This window comes from Pinus tabuliformis, chromosome X (assembly GCF_031772625.1).
Source record: "Pinus tabuliformis cultivar Carrire ecotype Pingquan chromosome X, CPIR1, whole genome shotgun sequence".
Taxonomy (NCBI): domain Eukaryota; kingdom Viridiplantae; phylum Streptophyta; class Pinopsida; order Pinales; family Pinaceae; genus Pinus; species Pinus tabuliformis.
Window position 1 is genome coordinate 91,652,393 of NC_142308.1, and position 21,161 is coordinate 91,673,553.

Here is a 21,161-nt window from a genome sequence, read left to right on the forward strand (position 1 = left end):
ATAAAGAATCACAGTGGTATCCAATGTAAATCCAAACAGCTCACTGAAGAGCTTTCGCAACCAGATTGCCTCACACGAGGTCATGCTAGCAACAATATATCCTGCTTTGGCGGTGCTCAAAGCCACCGACTTCTGCTTCCTGCTCATCTAGGATATCGAAGCAGATCCCAAGGAGAAACAACACCCGGAAGTGCTCTTACGGTCCTTCACATTGCCGTCCCAGTCAACATCTGTGTATCCAAATAGTCTCACATCTCCGGCAGTGTATCTTAATCCATGAGAGATTGTGTCCTGAAGACATCTCAGAAGATTCCTGGCATCAATTCAGTGAGGCTCAACCAAATATGAGTTCATAATGCTAACTGCAAAACATATGTTCGGACGGAGGTTCACCAAGAACATCAATGCGAACGAGTTTTTGAAACTCAGAGGCATTTCCCAAGTCTGGTCCGACATCACTACCATATAACTTCTAAAAGTTAAGATCCTCGAGGTAGTCACAGGCTTGCAGTCCATCATACCGAATCATTCCAATATCTTTACCACATATTTTCCTTGAGATAGGAAAATTTCCCTTGGCTTCTGCCATACTTCAAGTCCTTGGTCCTTTATTTCAAATTCAGAAGCCAGCTCCCTCTTACATTTGTGAATGAGAGGGTCTACACCTGTTAGAAAGAGGTCATCCACATACAACACCAGTGTGAGAGGCTTGTCATCTTCAACCTTAAAGTAAAGGTTAGGAACGACTTCACTCCTAGTGAATCCCAACTTCATCAAGTAGCTATCGATCCTCTCATACCATGCTCGGGGTGCTTGCTTCAACCCATAGAGAGCCTTCTTCAACCTGCATACATGAGATTTTCGATCATAAATCTCAAATCCTTCGGGTTGCTCCACGTAGACCTCTTCTTTGATCGAGCCATGCAAGAACGCAGTCTTGACATCCATCTGATGTAGGTTCCATCCTTGTGAAGCGGCAAGGGCTATGATCGAGCAGATGGTCGTATATCTGGCAACAGGTGCAAATATCTCATCATAGTCTATACCTTCCTTCTGGGAGAAACCTCGAACAACAAAATGAGCCTTATACTTTTCCGTGCTTCCATCTGCTGCATGCTTTATCTTGTAAAGCCATTTGGAAGTAACAATAGTCTTGTCCTGGGGTCTGGGAACTACTTCCCAAACATCATTCTTTATGATAGACTCATATTCTTCGGTCATAGCATCCATCCATACTTGATGCTTGACGGCATCTGAGAATGACGAAGGCTCATTTTGTATGATCGTGCTCATGATGGTCAGGTATCCTTGATACCTATTAGGTTTCTTACTTTCACGAAAGGTTCCTCGGGGTGCAGCATGTCCTTCAGCATCATCAAGTAACCCCTTAAGCCATGAAGGCCTCTTCCTAGAAGAGGAAGGCTCATATGGAGGAGGATCAATCGGATCCATGGGTTCTTCTACATCAAGCATTGATTCATCATCCTTTTCTTTCGGTTCCCTGGTGTCGGCTTCTTGAGAGCTCCTCAAAGTCGGAAGATTGATCACCTTGCTGAGAGCCATATCTTCGTCAAAGGTGACATCATGACTAATTATGACTTCCCTTTGACCGGCTACATAGATTCTATAGCCTTTAGTATTTTCACCATAGCCCACGAAAATTCCCTTCTTTCCAGATGCTCCCAATTTATTTCTTTTCTCTTTCGGCACATGAAAGTATACAGGGTTTCCAAAAATTTTAAAATGAGAAACATCAGGTTTCTTACCGGTGAATTTTTCTTCAGGAGTCTTGGAACCCAATGCTTGATGAGGGCATCGATTTTGTACATATACGGCAGTGTTTGCAGCTTCAGCCCATAGAAACTTTGGAAGTCTTTGATCATGTAGCATGGCCCGGACAGCTTCCATCATCGTGTCGTTCTTCCTTCCCACCATTTTGCTCAGGAGTATGTGGTGTAGAAGTCTCCCTCTTAATGCCAACCTCAGGTATGCCTGAGTAAACCAATTGTAATATATCGGAGGTCTTGCTTTGGCTTGAGGGGAATGGTCCCCTTTTGAGCTTTCCTTCGGCACATCCCAGACATACACCTTCTTTCTCTACTTGGAATTTAGGCATCCCTGTTACCATCTGTCTTACATCGGGTAGAGCTTTGTAATGAAGGTGGGCAAACCTCCGATGCCAAAGTTCGGACTGAAGCGTTGTGTCACAAGACATGACACCTAGCGGACTTCCACCGACTTGATATAAAGAATCAACTCGAAACCCAAGAGTGAAAGCATCTTTAACATTATTTTTCCAAAAGCAGCAGGAGGACCTTTAGGCAAGGGCATTTCCTGCTCTTCTACCCTTGTTTGTTCTTGAATGCATCTAGCCATTAATTCCTCGAAACTAGGAATTACATTATTGTTCAGAAGAGTAGTCCTGAACACATACCATTCAGATGGTAATCCTCCGAGAGTTGTGAGTGCCATTTCTCTGTCAGTAATGGTTTCCCCAATAGATAGGAGATCGTTCTTGATCTCGGTGATTCTTAAGAAGTATGCTTGCATACTTTCATCTTTACCCTTCTTGATTTCCCTCAACTTATTTCTAAGAAACAAAACTTGATTTGCATCATTAACTTTAAATAAACTCACCAGTCTGTCGTAGATTTCCTTGGAGGTGTCTAGATCAGAGATGTAGGCCACCAAGCGCTTGTCGATAGAGTCCCGGATGATCTTCTTTGTTTTGACTTCTTCGGTTTTCCATTTGTTCCATGCAACAGCGGATGCATTTGATGGAGGCTCAATAATATTGCCTCTTACATGGTCCAGCACTCTTGGATCTTCTAGGGTTAGATCGATAGACATCTTCCATCCGTGATAGTCAGCTTTCTTACGGAGCTTGTCTTCGGCAGGAAAGAGTGTTGAGGACCCCATAGTTCTTTTAGGATAGCCTTGCCAATCTTCTCTTCAATGATTGCTCTTGCTCTTGCTTGGGCTTTGTCTTCACCTCAGCTCTGATACCATGTTAAGTTATGGTATGTTCTATGCTTATAACAGTTTACTTCTTTTTCTTATTATATTCCACCGATTAGCAATCACATGTACATAAAGTAAAGTGCAGATAGAACATTAAACGATCGACAGAAAACAAGCCAAGACAAGAGACACAAGATGTGGCGGCTAGCCAGGGACAAACCCCACAATGTGTGGGGAACCCTTTCATCAAATCTTCTTTTATCTTCAATAATTCAGCAGAGAGAAATAGTACAATAAATCTGATTCTTATCAGCAGTAGCAAACCCTAGATCAGTAGCATTAGCATTAGCGGCTTCATTATCAAACTAGGGCAGACCATATCTCACAAACCGTCAGTTAGATTGACTTCATTCCACCACCAAAAGTTTCGGCTTCCAGAGGAGGTTCAAATGAACCTACAGCGCAGTTCAGATGAGGAGATCTTTTAGGCCACGCAAGTCAATCTTTGCTTCTGCAGTTGCAGCTTCAGTTTTAGCAGTGTCCGGCTTCAAACTAGGGCAGTCGATATCTTGCAAACCGTTCGTCGGATTGACTTCATTCCACCACCAAAAGTTGCGGCTTTCAGAGGAGGTTCAGATGAACCTACAGCGCAGTTCAGATGAGGAGATCTTCTAGGCCACGCAAGTCAATCTTTACTTCTGCAGTTGCAGCTTCAAATTCAACAGCTTCCGGCTTCACATGTGTGAGAGAGAGAGACCCATTTCTGCGCAGTAGAGAAGAGACTCATATCTGCGCAGTAGAGAGAGAGAGATGTGATGAGATGAGTGAGTCTAAATGAGGAAAAGTCCTCTTATATTTATACACAATGTTGGTGGGTGAATAGATGCGACTGTTGGGCTTCTGAGCCTACATGAGTTTTAGGTCGGCTTGATGATAATTCGATAATCAAAATAAATTCATATCTCCATGAATACTTATCGGAATTGGATGATCTTTATATCAATCCTACACCTCTCGACGAGAGGAATCTAATAAAAATATTATTAGCCATGAATAAGATGACCCACATGAAGTTTTGCCCTGGTTGCCAATTTTAACATTTTACCCTAGTGAAATGCATTAAGAGCTGGATGTGATAGGAATAAAGCCTAGAAAATTTGCCTTCACATGAAAAGTATTTCATGATAATCTTCATCATTGGGGCATATCTGTCTAGGAGGTGAGAAAAAGGAAAATAGCCCTTTCTCTCATTTCGGTACCTTGGTTTTACGGAAGGCTCATAATAATGTTTCTCCAACTCACCTTGTTTAAACCATTTCTCTCCAACATCTGGGATCCTGGTGGCAGCTGATATAATGATAGTAGATAAAGTAAAAGTGACACCAACTAGAGTAACTTGGTTGTCATGGAGTTTGGATATGAAGAGTCTAGTCAACATAGCATGGTGTTGGACTGCTTGAATTTGCTCACAGAAATCATAACAACCAAGATATTTGAAGGATGTCACAGCCATAGGAGATGCCAAGAGTTCCCTGAGATCTGTTGGCTCAAATCTAAGTATTCTTCTCCCTCACTGTATGGTTTGTATTCCTCTTCTGCCATGGTGTTTTAATATCAAACCCTAGGGAGGTATTAGGTTGTTGGAATGTGGTTTTTTAGGAGTAGGGAATGGGGAAGGGAAATTGAAGGAGATGGGTAAAGGGATGTATGTAATGGAGGAGGATAGGGAGTATTAATATGATAGATTTTTGGGATGGGGAAATGGTTTACAATGTTGGGGGTTTGGGAGCCTAGGTAGTTGTAGCACCTAGGGCTTAGGGTTTTGGGATAAAGGTTAGAGAGTATGGGATAAAGGGTTTAGGGAAAGGGAATGAAAGTGTAGGGGAGTTGAAATTTGGGAATTAAGAGTGCAATGATAGTTTTAAGGGATATACTAGGGTTTAGATGTGAGAAAAACACCAAATCTTCAATAAACTTTTAAAACACCATAAGAGTGACTTTAGGGGGAAGAAGCACACTATCTTTAGTTGTTACTTACTTGTGGGAGGTTGAATACAAGTTTGGTGGAGCTTTGGAGGCGATTCTAGCTTTCCTGGACAAACGCGCAGCGCCTGAAGGAAGTGCGCCCTTCTCTGGCAAGTGTGTAGCACTGGTAGCAAGTGCGCAGCACCTGAAGGGAACGCGCAACGCCTGGCAAGTGCGCAGCGCCTGAAGGGTGTGCTTAGCGCCTAAAGGAAACGAACAATGCCTGCTCTGTTTTTCCAAATTCGCCCAGAATCGTGAGAAGTGCTCTCTTGGGGCTTGCTCAAGAAATGATGGGAGGCAAATGAAGTTGCGTATAAAGCTAAGAAGGCCTTTATACTCGAGTGAATTTGAATTTTCAACTTTAAAACCCACTTTCTAATGTTTCAATTCACCTTCTGAAAACATTTCTAATTACCCTTTACACTCTAATTTTCTGTTTTGCAGGTTGATGATGCTGGAGTTTGGCACTATTTACATTTGAATTTGCTTGGATGAAGTTGGCACATAGAGTTTGAGTTGACAGATTTAGGAATAGTTACTTATTAAATATAATGGACATAAAATTACATAAATTAAAAAAATATTACGTCTTTGTTTTTTGGAATAAAATTACAATCTGAAATAGAACTCATACTTGGAATGAAAACTATAACTTGGGCAAGCATAGTTACATGTTTGCAAATCCTCTTTAAATGAAAAAGGGATATTATTTTGCTCATTCTCATACCTTTTTGCTGGCCTTATGCAGTGAAATGGTGTGTTATTGAACCTTGGAAAATGAAACCTAGTGACCTAATGGGACCTTGAGTGAATAGACTTCATGGTGACTTGATTGACATAAAAACATGATGAAATGAGCTTCTGATGGATGTATGCTCAGTAAGACGTGAAGGTGGGCCAAAAAGTATTGATTTTTTAAGGGAGAGTGAGGCTTTTGACTTGGGCTACCATCAGTGAGTAAATTTTTACATGAGGACCTAGGTGGAATGACAAAAAATTCGGAATGGGACCCTAATATGATATAAAAAATGAGTGTTGATCACTGATGGCAATATGCAAACACTGACTCTAACAGAAGACTCATCTGGAAAAGTATAAGAGGAGGCTTGAGGGTCAGTTGGAGATACACACCAAAATTGATCAGTCAATTCGATTTTCTGGAGCGGGGTTTTGCTGAGAGAATCGAGCTAGTGATCTGTTGCAACGAGGGGCAGTTCAACACGATGTCGAGAATACATAGCAGGGAGGTAGAGATAGTGCCATAGAGACAGCGCAGAGCCTGGAGAGGTTGACGCAGAGGTAGTTGGGACTTACGCAAAGGCTGAAGAGGCCAGTGTGGGTGACGCAGAGGGCTGACACAGAGGCATCAGTAGTTGCGCAGAGGCTAGCAGAGCTGATGCAGGGCCAAGAGGAAACGCTGGAGATTTTTTGTGGGGCAGACTGGAGCTGGGAAGGGTGATGCAGTCCCTCGCTGAGTGACGCAGAGCAGCGGAGAAGCTTGGAGCAGCTTTTGCTGTCCAGCTAAGGAGCTTCCGTAGTTGCTGTGGGATCGTTCATCCGATGATTGATCAGCCGGAATATCTGTCTCTGAGGAGAGGTACTACTGCCGAGGGCATTCTCTGTTGGGTGAGCCATTTTCGACACCATAGTTGTATTCAGAAATTGCATAATAATAAAACCTTTATATTTGCTGCACCAATTTTCCTGCATTGGGTTTTTTCGGGGATGATTGTCCAAAAATAACGGTGTCCCTTTTGTGTTTGTCTCAGTGATTTCAGTGGCTAATCTGTATATGAGTTAAGGCTGAATTTGTGTTTATTTCAGTATTTATATTTATAAATAACTTGTTAATGGAATGAACAAGTAGGAGAAATTAAACCAGATAATGCAGTAGGGATTTCTAACGTGTCAGACTTAGAAATTTCAACACGTGATTGGTAAGCTCATTTACTCGATTTCTCTAATGACTTGTTGTATTGAAAGGCTAGGGGACACATTGGATCTTATGCAAGATTGCAGATGGTCTCCATTTGGGTTTGGTCCCCCTATATGTGGTCCTAATCATCCAGAGGGCTACTTTGGCACATGTAGGGTGTGCGTTGAGAGCCATTGGCATCCACAACAATAGACAACACTCCATGGATCCCTGAGGATGGTCAGAGATGCTCGAGATACTCCCATTGGACGAGGAAGATGCACTACTAGATTCATTTTGCCTAGCTGACCCCACAAATGTATCATGCACTTGGCAGCTGACCCAGGACTTGTAGGATGATGTGGAATCCCCTACATCATCATCAGAGCCCTTGCAGACGATCTACATGCATATTCAACTCATTTGGAGACCCATGAGGTTATTGTTGTGCCCCCACACCCATTGGGAGCACCATAAGCTTATTGTTTGGAGAACAAGGGGCCAACCCCTTGTTAATCACTTTTGAGGGTCCTACTCTTCATTATGGCATCCATGGACCTCATTAGGCCACTTGGAGGGCCCTACAACATGCATAGATTATTATTTGACCTCTTGAGAGGCTTATTCTTTCATTTGTGAGCTAGTTTGGTGGGCTTGTCAGCAAAAGTTAGAATATTAACACATTATTTTATTTTCGGTGCTTATGTAGGCCAAGGAGGCTAATTCATATTCTTCATTAGTGTATAAATACAAGTGAGATGAGTTCATTTTCTCATCATCACTTTGGATTGGATGAATTTTGATGTGTGGATATTGGTCTATTTTATCTTGGAGCTTCTCTTTTGTCAATTGTGGATGGTTGGATATATTTTGTTACATGTAAGTACATGCTTTTAATGTTATTCTTGTTTTACTTTGTCATATACATTGCACTGGGATTTTCGCTATTTTTAGGGCTAATCGCTGCATGCATTCACTGCTTTAAATTGTGGAATTTAGTCTCTATTATAGCATCTCTCAATGTATGGGCCATGTAATGTGAACGAAATCTCCTAGGGGTAATTGTATCAACGAATTGACCTTGATAAGCCATCTCCTTTGCACATCGAAGTATAAAAGCTGCAAGACTGCTTCTCTTTGACCTAGAAGGCTAGCAAAGTGGTCTTGAGGCCTCCTTGATTGGGAATCAAAGATCCTCACTCATATTCATCATAGACTCCATTCTCCCAAGACTAAGGCACTGATCTACCAACAGGTCATCACATAAATCATATCTTTTCACCTTTTCCCAGGTCTAGCCAAGTTGGGTCACCTAGGGCATCATTTTCCTGGCAAACTACCCATCCAAAAAGTTTGATCTCTTAGGGTCTCATGCGTTGGTGTTTCCTCAAGGCCTCTTCCAAATTTGAGGCCATTCCGACGATGGAGTTGTGAGAAAAGCCAAGCCCTAGCTTCGGGATCAAACTTTGCCCTAACATCCCCAAAGGCTAGTACCTTATTGGATCAATTCAAACCTTTAAGTGGATATTCTTTCTTTGATCCATTTCCATACCTTGTCCAGGTTAGGGACAATCATTGGTTGCCATACTCTTCTCCCCTACCCTAGACTGGGTCCACTTGGTCCTGTGTGGTCCCGTTCCTTTGAAAAGACAATTCTTCAAGAACCATCTGGGATACCAATTTCAATAAGGATTTTAGGGATTGGGAAATTCCTTCACAAGTCATATCCCATAAACCTAACCCTCAAATCCTCCCTTCCTTTCCCTAGAAGACATTGTACCTTGCTTAGAAAGCAAGCAAACTCTATCTTTCTAACTCTTCCAGGAAAGGGATTATTTGGGTCATTCCATGTCCTTTCATTGACTTATCCTTCATCGGTGACTCCATAATATACCGGGTTTCATCCCATCCGTGAAAGTCCATAAATAGAAGGTAGCCTTAGTTGAGGTGATAGTGGGCTAAGTCTCCATTTGTTGTCCTTGCCTTAGCATTTTCCCTTTAGGGATCCTCCTTAGGTCCCCTGCTAGTTTGAGCGGTAACACTTAGTAAGTTGATATTGCAATAGAACTTTGGAACAAATTTTCAAACAGTGAACTGGTTACTATTTTGTCTTAAAATTATAAATGTTCTGTTTGTTTAGCTCATTTCGTGTTATTTGTCTTAAGATTTTCAGTAAAATTTTGAAATAGTCATTTCTAATAAAGCTTCTTGTTCATATATATTTGTGTATTTTCACTGCTTTCAGGTCTGCAAATTCAGCGGGACTCTGCTTCTACAGTCAGTAAGTAGTCCATTTCTGATTGTTACATGCTCTTTAAATCATTGATTTCAGAATTGCTGATGTTATTTATTATGCAGGATTGATATGAACTTGCTTTGAGTAGGGTTTTGTACTACATTTGATATCTCTGTCAACTTTGTATGTATATATTAATTATTTGTTTTTTGTCTTGCCTTTCCTGGAGTAAGCATCAATTCAGAAGCCTGTTTATGTGAGATTTGACTGTTCATCAAGATAAAATTCAAGCTAATGGTGGATAATATTGTGAGTACAAGGAAATAAACATTCACAGCATCATTGCAATAGACACAGCTTCACTAGGACAGGAGCAATTACATAAAACAATTACCATTGGTATATATCTCTATAGTACCACTTGCAAAGATTCACATGGAAATATGGTGAGTTGACTTGCTTGTCAAAAACTGAGCAAGTAGGTGAATTTGCGGGTTAAAATCAAGACTTTGTCACTCTTGATTGATTTCATGAGTTAGGTGAGTACTTGCCAAGCCTTGCCAAACTTGGTAAATCCATCCAGAGTCACTTTGTTTTTCTGTTCATTATACTTCGAGGATCAGTCATAGTCTTCTGAACTTTACCGATGGTATCGATGAGAAGCACATGAACTGAAGCCTGCCAGAGACTCCTGGGTACTGTTTGGCACTGTTTATCCTAATATGAGTATTCTTGTTTGTGCAAACTTAGATAAGAACATATGTGAAATTTGTAATCAATGCATGATAGATAATGCTTAAGAATAAAAATATTTCACACTTTCAAATAGAGAGTAATTTACCAATGTTGTGCAGTTGGAAAAGTCCTAGTGTTAGCATGTTTTGGCCATAACCAAGCTTGAAATCAGGCTAGCGGTAGACTGAGCAGCTTCAACCACTTGCAAGCAGCTTTTGAATCTTGAAATAAAATTCTGTGCGGCGTCTAGGGTGAGACTGAGTTCTTTTAGACGAGTCAGGACTCGTTGGAAACCCTTAGGTTGTTAATGACACCAAAGTGCAATCTCCAAAGCAGTAATAATCTCTAATAGTAGGTCTGCTCCAAGTAGAATTTTTTAAAAAACAAAAATTACCATGTACAAAATGTTGAAGAATCTAGGGCATAATAACTAATGAGATTCTTCTTGGCATGATAACTATTTGTGAGGTATTTTATCTTTAGCTTATTAGCACAATCTTTTACTTGATATCATTAGTGTGTGTATTTCTTACTTCATCAAATAGCTACCAAAACAAAGAGACAAGAACACAAGATGTTGGCATTCTGCCAGGGCCAAAACCTCTCCCTCTTGGAGAGGAAAACCCACACAAAATTCTTCTTATAGAGATTCCAATTGATGAATACCAAGACCATGACCCTTGACCTATAATGCCGCTCCAAGATCAAGACACCAATCCTCTTCTTCGTCATTGCTGAGTTCATCATCACTGCACCACTGAGATCTTCCTTGCTGCTGTCATCACTGAGAACATTATTGTGCCTCTAGTGAGATACTCATTATGACAATGAGATCATTGCTTCTACACCATTACTCCATCTTCACATAGATCATTGTTGCATCGTCTCAACTGCACCATCATTACTGTGTCATCTTGTTGCACTACTACAAAGATCTTCCTGAGACCATGGTTGTGACTATACTTAGATCATGACTGTGTCTTGATGATATGCCGAGACTGTATGATCCTCTCCATTGTAGATACACCAAGACTGCGAGATCAAGACTGTGACTGTGTATATATATAAGCCGAGACAGAGTATGACTGAGGTTCTTCGTATGCATACCGAGACTGTAACTTCCAAGACAGTAGTCACTGAAATCGAGAAGAGACCGTGGTCATGAGACTGTTATATTTCACTGTGATCATCACCGAAGATAGCAGAGGTATCCGAAGTCCTTTTTCCCACAAAAAATCACAGAGAAACCCGAGATTATGTGTCACTGTGCTTGCCTGAGATTTCAGAGATCTTATGCGAAGATGTCACTGTGCTTATCACCGAGATCCTGTACCTTACTGTGCCATCAAAGTTTCAGAGTGATCCGAAGTTATGTCCTCCTGTGATTACTCCAGCTGCGTATTTATAGGTGTTAGTCCATGTATGCAAGCCGATGTGAACTTAGTGAACCGTTGCGTCCTTTTATTGAGTGACGTGTCATCTATATATACTTTGAAGCCGACTTGACTGTCTTTCACATCGTTTTGCTGGCAGTCTTCTTCTTTGGAGGATGGTGCTTGTCTTGGAGGGCTACTTGACACTAGGTTGACCCATATTCATGCTCAAGAAGAGCTCTTTAACATGACTTTGATTCTTTGACTTTCCTAGACCTATGGAATGAGAAAGAAACTCATTCTTATAATTTACAAAAATAATATTTTTTTTTCTTGACAAGTACAAAGATCAAAATTACATTTGTAAATACCGAACCTAGTTACACTTTCTTCAACACAAAATGTTATGGTTACATAAGATATCATACACTTATGTATGCTTATTCTAGGTGCCAGTTGCCTTGTAGGTTGACATTTGTGGGCCGATTCCTATTAACAAGCTGAACAACCTATATAGGCTTCTGCAATGTGTCACAAAATAATTTTGTTAGCTTGATTAGTGTTGATCAACGTGACTGAAGTTATCCTCAAAACTGAGTTACTAGGCTTAATACTTGTTAATTTATTCCTTGATTTTTTTTCCTCTGATCATCATATTGATTGCCTTTTTGATTTTTTTACCCTTTATGGTTTCAACAGAAAACATTTCACCATTTCTTACCTTATTTAGTTTCCACTGTTGTTCAATAGCATCCTTCCAAACTATGTTATTGGCATGTTATTTTGACTTTGCAACTATGACACTGGATAAGATTGGAATCAATTGTTTTTGTTATTTCAAGATTTGTTCTTAAAATGTTTGTGTATATTGAGCTGGCTTAGTTCACATTTTTTTTATTCTTATAGCAATACTGATATTGGCCTTGAACCTTTTCTCTACTAGGTAAGTGATACATTGGAGTAGTTTTGGTGTTCTCTCCAAAATTCTTTTATATTCTGTATAAGATATTTGCTGTATCAGATGATGGACTATTTGAAGTTGTATAAAAGAGACATTTATGATATATTGATGTTAAATGTAGCAATTGAGGATGAATTGGAAAATGCTATTCTCAAGGCGGGAGGAATGCTTCGGAGTAACTATGGAAATCTACATAAAGTCGGATGGAAGAGGAGCAGTCGAACTGACAAAGGGGTATGATTTTATAATTACTATTTTCTTCTACTTATTATTTTTAAGTTTTAACGTCATAGTTGATTGGGTACGCTTTGTATAAATCTGAGTTCATAGATTTTGCAAGTTTTATTGAGAATTAATTCTAGAATGATACCTTCATGTTGTTCTCAAGTTTGTTTCTGAAGTATTGGTCTTTGATTAAATTGGTCCTCACATACGTTCACATTTTCCTTTTCTTAACTATGTTCCTTACCCTTCAAATATCTCACTATATTGTTCATTGTTCCTCATTAATTGTGGCTTTACATCCATTATTCCTTTCAGCAATAACTGTTGTTCCTCAAATACGTTTCTACTTTGGTTTTGGTTATCATTCCCATGGTACCTCCTGTTACCCACCACCAGTGGGTGACCCCTATAGGAGAAATTTTCTCCTAGCTTTGTTTTCAGCTAGCAACCAGCAGCCCCTTGCAGCCACTGGAAAGCTTGATGTGCTCTTATTCTCCGCCGCCTGAGCCAGTCATTGTGTGCCCTCGTTTATCTGTCATGATTGTTGATTTTTCGTAACATCAGATGTGATTGGTTCTTGTGTATGTATTTTATCTATGTAATTATGTGACAACTGCAATAGAATTTATTTTAATATTCGCTGAAGGGATTTTGTAAATAACTTATTGTGAAGAATAAGTAGGTGAAATAAATCAGTTGCTGCAGTAGAATTTTAGGTTAGAAATTTTCACATGGTATCAGAGCAGAGATCCGGCAACAGGAGAGAAAATCGACTATGGGTCAAGAGCATGATGCAGAGGCATCAACTCAAAGGGACTCACGCAGATTTCTAGAAAAAGACACAAGGGACATGGATCATGATTACTCTATGTTAGCTTCCAGATTGGAAGAAGAAGTCGCTTGCCTAGCAAGCTCTGCCTCCTCTGAGGTTTGGTATATAGATAGTGGAGCTTCCTGGCATATGACAGGAATTCGAGAATGTTTTTTAGATTATCAGGAAGAAAGAATGAATTTTCAGATCACCATGGGAAATAAGGCAAAGTGTACCCCAATAGGAAGAGGTACTATAGTCTTTCAAACCGAAGCAGGAGAGCGGCTTCGAGCAACCAATGTGTTGCATGTTCCAGGATTGGGGATGAACTTACTCTCCGTATCTCAACTTCAAAATAAGGGCTATGACATTTTCTTCATTAAGGAGAAAGTATATGTCAAACACCCGAGTTGGAAAAAGAAGGCCCAGATCGGAATCAGAAGTAACAGGCTGTATAGATTATAGCTAGAATCACCAATGGCACTGATAGGCAGCAATGGAGGTAGAGATTTGAATGAACTATGGCACAGGAGGATGCGACACTTACACCAGGGGTTCTGAGAATTCTTAGGAAAACAGTATCAGGGGTTCTAGAATTGAGTACCGAACGAGATGATGTGTGCAGAGGATGCGCTCTGGGCAAGTATGCCAAAGTTGCGTTTTCCAGAAGTAATAATAGAGCTAAGAGTGTTCTAGGATTCATACAATCAGACATTTGCGGACTAATGTCCACAAAAGCTCTTAGTGGTACCGAATACTTCGTCACCTTCATCGATGACCATTCCAGGAAGACTTGGATCTACTTTCTGAAAACCAAGGATGAGGTTTTTGGTCAATTCAAAGAGTTCAAGGCTCTAGTGGAGAATCTAACAGGAAATAAGATAAAAGTGTTGCGCTCAGACAATGGTGGAGAGTATGTTGACATGGACTTCACTGATTTTTGCGCTAAGGAAGGCATCAAAAGGGAGTGGACAACTACCTACATTCCAGAGCAGAATGGAGTAGCAGAAAGGAAAAACAGGACTATTGTGGAAGCAACTAGGGCAATGTTGTATGATCAGGATATGCCCAAATTCCCATGGGAAGAAGCATGCAGCACGACAGTTTATGTTCAGAATAGAACTCCACACAGGGCATTGGGCAAAATTACTCCGGAAAGGGTCTTCACAGGGAAGACACCTAAAGTTAGTCATTTCAAGATATTTGGGAGTTTAGCGTATTGCTGTATACTCGAAGAAAAGAGAGAAATTAAATCAAACTGCTGAGAAAGGATATCTTGTGTGATTTAGCGAGAAAGGATATCTTGTCTGGGAAGTGGTACCTAGGCCTCAGGACAAGTCAGTGGTAGGTTCGAGATGGATCTACAAAGTCAACTATGCTACAAATGACAGTGTGGAGAAATACAAAGCCAGGTTTGTGGCTAAGAGTTATGCTCAGAAGGAAGGGATAAACTACGAAGAGACCTTCGCCCCAGTAGCTAGGTATACTTCTATTAGAATGGTGATATCTCTTGTAGCACAGATGGGGTGGGAGATTCATGAGATGGATGTTAAGACGACATTCTTGAATGGGGTATTAGAAGAGGAAGTATACATTGAACAACCAGAGCGTTTTGAGACACATGAGAAGAAGTCTCATGTATATAGATTAAAGAAAGCCTTGTATGGGCTTAAACATGCACCTAGAGCATGGTATGGTCGAAGCGATGGCTGCTTGCAGAAGATGGGGTTCGTCAAGAGTGACACAGATCCTAATCTCTACTATCTTGTCGTAGAGAATGAGCCTCTAATCCTAGTGTTATATGTGGATGATATTTTTCTGACAGGATCATCCAGGTTCAACAAAGACTACAAAAATAACCTAGCCATAGAATTCGACATGAAGGATTTGGGGCAGATGCATTATTTCTTGGGGTTGGAAGTTTTGTAGCAGAAGGGTGAGAACTTCCTTGGAGAAGGGAGATATGCTACAGAGATCTTGAAGAGATTTAGGATGCAGGACTGTAGACCTATGTCTATTCCAATGATCACCAACTAGAAGAAGATTGATGCATCAAAAGATAAAGACGTTGATCCCACCTTGTACAAGCAGCTTATAGGGTCCTTGATGTATCTGGTCAATACTAGGCCAGACATTTGTTACGTCGTCAACACCCTCAATTAGTTCATGGTGGAACCCAAGAGGGTGCACCGGGCAACATCCAAACATGTTCTCAGGTATATACAAGGAACAGTCGATTATGGACTATTGTACACCCAAGGCAATGACATCAGGTTGAGTGGGTTCACTGACGCAGATTGGGATAGAAGTTCAGTAGATCGGAAAAGTACAACTGGGTACTATTTCAACATTGGATTAGGAATGACCTCCTGGTGTAGTAGGAAACAAAAATCTGTGGCTCTGAGCTCAGCTGAAGATGAATATATGGCAGCTAGCACAACTTCATGCGAAGCCATATGGCTTAGGAAATTGCTTGTGAATCTATTCAAGAGATGGATGGAAGTGACTTGGATTTTGTGTGATAATCAGAGTTGCATCAAGCTCTCTGAGAATCTAATATTTCATGATTGGTTGAAGCACATTGATATCAAGTGCACTTTGTCAGACACTGTGTCCAACGAGGGGCAGTACAGTTGAGGTACACTCCTACAAGAGAACAGGTGGCAGACATCCTCACCAAGGCTCTAGGAAGAACAAAGTTTGTTTATTTCAGGGAGAAGATGGGGATGGTGAAGAATCCATTTCAGTAGCAAAAATGGATAAGTGTTGAGAGTTGCAGTGCAACAGTTAGCAGTAGCAGTTCTATGGGAAACATGATGCAACATGTTGAGAGGGAGCTGCAGTATAGATGTAGTAGTGGCGGTGGTAGTGTCATGGGCAACAGTACAGGAAGCAATAGTATAGTGGATGTAGGGCAACAATCCAAGCATCAGCACAGAGGACCGATGCGGAGGATCTGTGTGATGCTTCTATGATGAAGCATTGTGCACATTCCTCACTAAGAGGGAGTGTTGATTTTTGGCAGCATCGGATGTGCTCTAGCCTTGAAATTTGGTGGAGAGGCTAAGGCACATGAGATCTCCAAGACCCATAAATCGTTTGGAGAAATTCCACCCGGATGAGGAGTTATTAAAATAATTAATATTTTTAATAGGTTCCTAACTCTAAACTTAGGAAAATAAAAATATTAATGGGTATTAATAAAGATAAGGGTGAGAAGCTTCTAAGAGACGAGGATCAAGTCTGTTTTAATCTTAGCCTTTGATTAGAGACTTAATCTCGACCATTGATTCATCAACATGAAAAGTATGAGAGAAGACTCTAGGATCATTTGGAGACACACCAATAGATACTCAGTATCTCAAGGAAATCGATTCTCAAGAGGAGATAAATTTCAGAGGGAGAGTTGTAGGGTGGAGGAAGAGGAGGGTATCAACAACAGTCAGGGATTGAGTAGGGGGTGACGCAGGGACATTGAGAGACAGCACAGAGGGAGACGCAGTCCAGGGGAGACGTAGCCCTTACGCAAGTTGACGCAGAGGGACATGGAGTCACTCAGAGCCACGGTGAGCCACGCAGAGTGACACAGAGGTGACGCAGAAGTGGGAGAAAGGTCTCTAAAGTGTCAGAAAGTTTCCAGGGGAAAGTCTCAGGTGTTTTCTCTCAAGTTCTTTGTAAAATCATTCCTTGTAAAAGCGATTGTGTCTGAAGATTAATAAAACTCTCATTTGCTGCACCGTTTTTTCCGAGTTGGGTTTTTTTGGAGACAATTGTCCAAAAACAACTGTGATGATGTGATTGGTTCTTGTGTATGTATTTTCTCTGTGTAATTATGTGATAATTGCAGTAGAATTTATTTTAATATTTGCTGAAGGGATTTCGTAAATAACTTATTGTGAAGAATAAGTAGGTGAAATAAATCAGTTGCTGTAGTAGAATTTCAGGTTAGAAATTTTCACATGGTATCAGAGCAGAAATCCGGAAACAGGAGAGAAAAATCGACTATGGGTCAAGAGCATGATGCAGAGGCATCAACTCAAAGGGACTCACGCAAATTTCCAGAAGAAGACACGAGGGACATGGATCACGATTACTCTATGTTAGCTTCCAGATTGGAAGAAGAAGTCGCTTGCCTAGCAAGCTCTATCTCCTCTGAGGTTTGGTATATAAATAGTGGAGCTTCTTGGCATATCACAAGAATTCGAGAATGTTTTTCAGATTATTAGGAAGAAAGAATGTATTTTCAGATCACCATCGGAAATAAGGCAAAGTGTACCCCAGTAGGAAGAGGTACCATAGTCTTTCAAACCGAAGCAAGAGAGCGGTTACGAGCACCAATGTGTTGCATGTGCCAGGATTAGGGATGAACTTACTCTCTGTATCTCAACTTCAAAACAAGGGCTATGACGTTTTCTTCATCAAGGAAGAAGTATATGTCAAACACTCGAGGTTGAAAAAGAAGGCCCAGATCGGAATCAGAAGTAACGGGTTGTATAGATTATAGCTAGAATCACTAATGGCACTGATAGGCAACAATGGAGATAAGGATTTGAATGAACTATGGCACAGGAGGATGGGACACTTACACCATGGGGCTCTGAGAATTCTCAGGAAAACAGTATTAGGAGTTCCAGAACTAAGTACCGAACGAGATGATGTATGTAGAGGATGCGCTCTGGCAAAGTATGCCAACGTTGCGTTTTCCAGAAGTAACAATAGAGCTAAGAGTGTTCTAGGATTGATACACTCAGACATCTGCGGACCGATGTCCACAAAAGCTCTTAGTGGTGTCGAATACTTTGTCACCTTCATCGATGACCATTCCAGGAAGACTTGGATTTAATAGGAAAGAAGATAAAAGTGTTGCGCTTAGACAATGGTGGAGAGTTTGTTGACAAGGAATTCACCGATTTTTGCGGTAAGGAAGGCATCAGAAAAGAGTGAATAGAATCCGGAGCAGAATGGAGTAGCAGAAAGGAAAAGCAGGACTATTGTGGAAGCAGCTAGGGCAATGCTGTATGATCAGGATATGCCCAAATTCCTGTGGGCAGAAGCATGCAACACGACAGTTTATGTTCAGAATAGGACTCCACACAGGGCATTGGGCAAAATCACTCCGGAAAGGGTCTTCACCGGGAAGACACCTGAAGTCAGTCATTTCAGGATATTTGGGAGTGTTGATTTGTGGTAGCATTGGATGTGCTCTAGCCTTGAAATTTGGAGGAGAGGCTAAGGCACATGAGATCTCCAAGACCCAGAAATTGTTTTTGAGAAATTCCATTCGGATGAGGAGTTATTAAAATAATTAATATTTTTAATGGGTTCCTAAGTCTAAACTTAGGAACATAAAAATATTAATGGGTATTAATAAAGATAAGGATGAGAAGCTTCTAAGAGATGATGATCAAGTCTGTTTTAATCTTAGCCGTTGATTAGAGATTTAATCTCGGTCGTTCATTCATCAACATGAAAAGTATGAGAGAAGACTCTAGGATCATTTGGAGACACACCGACAGATACTCAGTATCTCAAGGAAGAGGAGATCGATTTCAGAGGGAGTTGTGGGGTGGAGGAAGAGGAGGCTTCAGCACAAGCAGAGTTCGATGAGGAGGTGATGCAGGGGCAATGAAAGACAGCGCAAAAAGAGAGACGCAGTCCTGAGAAGAGACACAGGGCCTACGCAGGTTGACGCAGAGCCCCATGGTCCCATCCTCATGTGCCATAGTATCAGGAGTTCCAGGAAAATAGTATCAGGAGTTCCAGAACTAAGTATTGAACGAGATGATGTATGCAGAAGGTGCGCTTTGGGCAAGTATGCCAAAGCTGCGTTTTCCAGAAGTAACGATAGGGCAAAGAGTGTGCTAGGATTGATACACTTAGACATCTGTGGACCGATGTCCACAAAATCTCTTAGTGGTGCTGAGTACTTTGCCACCTTCATCGATGACCATTCCAGGAAGACTTGGATCTACTCTATGAAGATCAAGGATGAGGTTTTCGATCGATTCAAAGAGTTCAAGGCTCTAGTGGAGAATTTGACAGGAAAGAAGATAAAAGTGTTGCGCTCGGACAATGGTGGAGAGTATGTTGACAAGGACTTCACCGATTTTTGCTCTAAGGAAGGCATTAGAAGAGAGTGGAAAACTCTCTACAATCTAGAGCATAATGTAATTGCAGAAAGGAAAAACAGGACTATTGTGGAAGCAGCTAGGGCAATGCTGTATGATCAATATATGCATAAATTCCCGTGGACAGAAGCATGCGGCATGACAGTTTATGTCTAGAACAAGACTCCTCACAGGGAATTGGACAAAATCACTTCGGAGAAGGTCTTCACTGGGAAGATACCTGAAGTCAGTCATTTCAGAATATTTGGGAGTTTAGCGTATTGTCGTATACTCGAAGAGAAGTGAAAGAAATTAGATCAAACTGCTAAGAAAGGATATCTTGTGGGATATAGCGAGAATGCTAAGGCATACAGAGTCTATCTTCCAGGGAGTAGGAAGGTAGTAGTTCGGCGGGACGTAAAGTTCATGGAGGATAGAGCTTTCAAAAAATCCCGAGAAATGCCTTCTGAGGAGCAGTCGAAAGACGAGTTGTTGGTGAGACCACTTCAACCAGCGGAAACCGGTACTGGAAATCCTCTTGAAGATAAGGCTTCAGAATAGGAGGAATCTCAGGAAGAAGAGGAATTGATAGATGTACCTACTAGCAGTGGAAGAATGAGTCGGGAACTCCGACAGATTCTACAGGATGCAAAAGACTTCATTGGTGCACCCAGGAATAGTAAAAGGGAGCGAAGACAGCCAGACAGATACTAGGCCTTAATAGCTTAGGTTGGGGAACCTTCTAGTTTTCAGGAGGCCGTTCAACATCATGTATGGGTAGATGCGATGGTGGAAGAACACAACTTTATAATGGTCAATGATGTTTGGGAAGTGGTACCTAGGCCTCAGGACAGATCAGTGGTAGGTTCGAGATGGATCTATAAGGTCAAATATGCTGCAGACGGCAGTGTGGAGAAATACAAAGCCAGGTTCGTGGCAAAGGGGTATGCTCAGAAGGAAGGGATAGACTACAAAGAAACCTTCGCCCCAGTAGCCAGGTATACTTCTATTAGGACCGTGATATCTCTTGCAACGCAGATGGGGTGGGAGATCCATCAGATGGATGTCAAGACGACATTCTTGAACAGGGTAATAGAAGAGGAAGTATACATCGAACAACTAGAAGGTTTTGAGACACATGAGAAGAAATCTCATGTATGCAGATTAAAGAAAGCTTTGTATGGGCTGAAACAGGCACCTAGGGCATGGTATGGTCGAATTGATGGCTACTTGCAGAAGATGGGGTTCGTCAAGAGTGACGCAGACCCTAATCTCTACTATCTAGTTGTAGAGAATGAGCCTCTAATCCTAGTGTTATATGTGGATGATCTCTTCTTGACAGGATCATCCAGGCTCATCAAAGACTGCAAGAAGAACCTAGCCACAAAATTCGACATGAAGGATTTGGGACAGATGCATTATTTTTTGGGGTTGGAAGTTTGGCAGCAGAAGGGTGAAATCTTCTTGAGACAAGGGAGATATACTACAAAAATCTTGAAGAGATTCAGGATGCAGGATTGTAGACCTATGGCTACTCCAATGATCACCAATTGGAAGAAGATTGATGCATTAGAAGATAAAGATGTTGATCCCACCTTGTATAGGCAGCTCATAGGGTCCTTGATGTATCTGGTCAATACCAGGCCAGACATTTGTTATGCTGTCAACACCCTCAGTTAGTTCATGGTAGAACCTAAGAGGGCGCACTAGGCAGCAGCCAAACATGTTCTCAGGTATATACAAGGAACAATCGAGCACGGACTATTGTACACCAGAGGCAATGATATCAGGCTGAGTGGGTTCACTGACACA

General features: G+C 41.2%; 1 protein-coding gene across 3 annotated transcripts in view; it reads left to right on the plus strand.

The window, feature by feature from the left end:
• Positions 1-21,161, plus strand: part of LOC149138545 (putative tRNA pseudouridine synthase) — a 320,977-nt gene that overhangs the window by 51,674 nt on the left and 248,142 nt on the right. For all 3 annotated transcript variants that reach the window (XM_089449525.1, XM_089449523.1, XM_089449524.1), the window contains exons 2-3: positions 9,147-9,182; positions 12,328-12,440. In XM_089449525.1, coding sequence (XP_089305651.1) covers positions 9,147-9,182; positions 12,328-12,440 — 149 coding nt within the window. The remainder of the gene's footprint in view (positions 1-9,146; positions 9,183-12,327; positions 12,441-21,161) is intronic.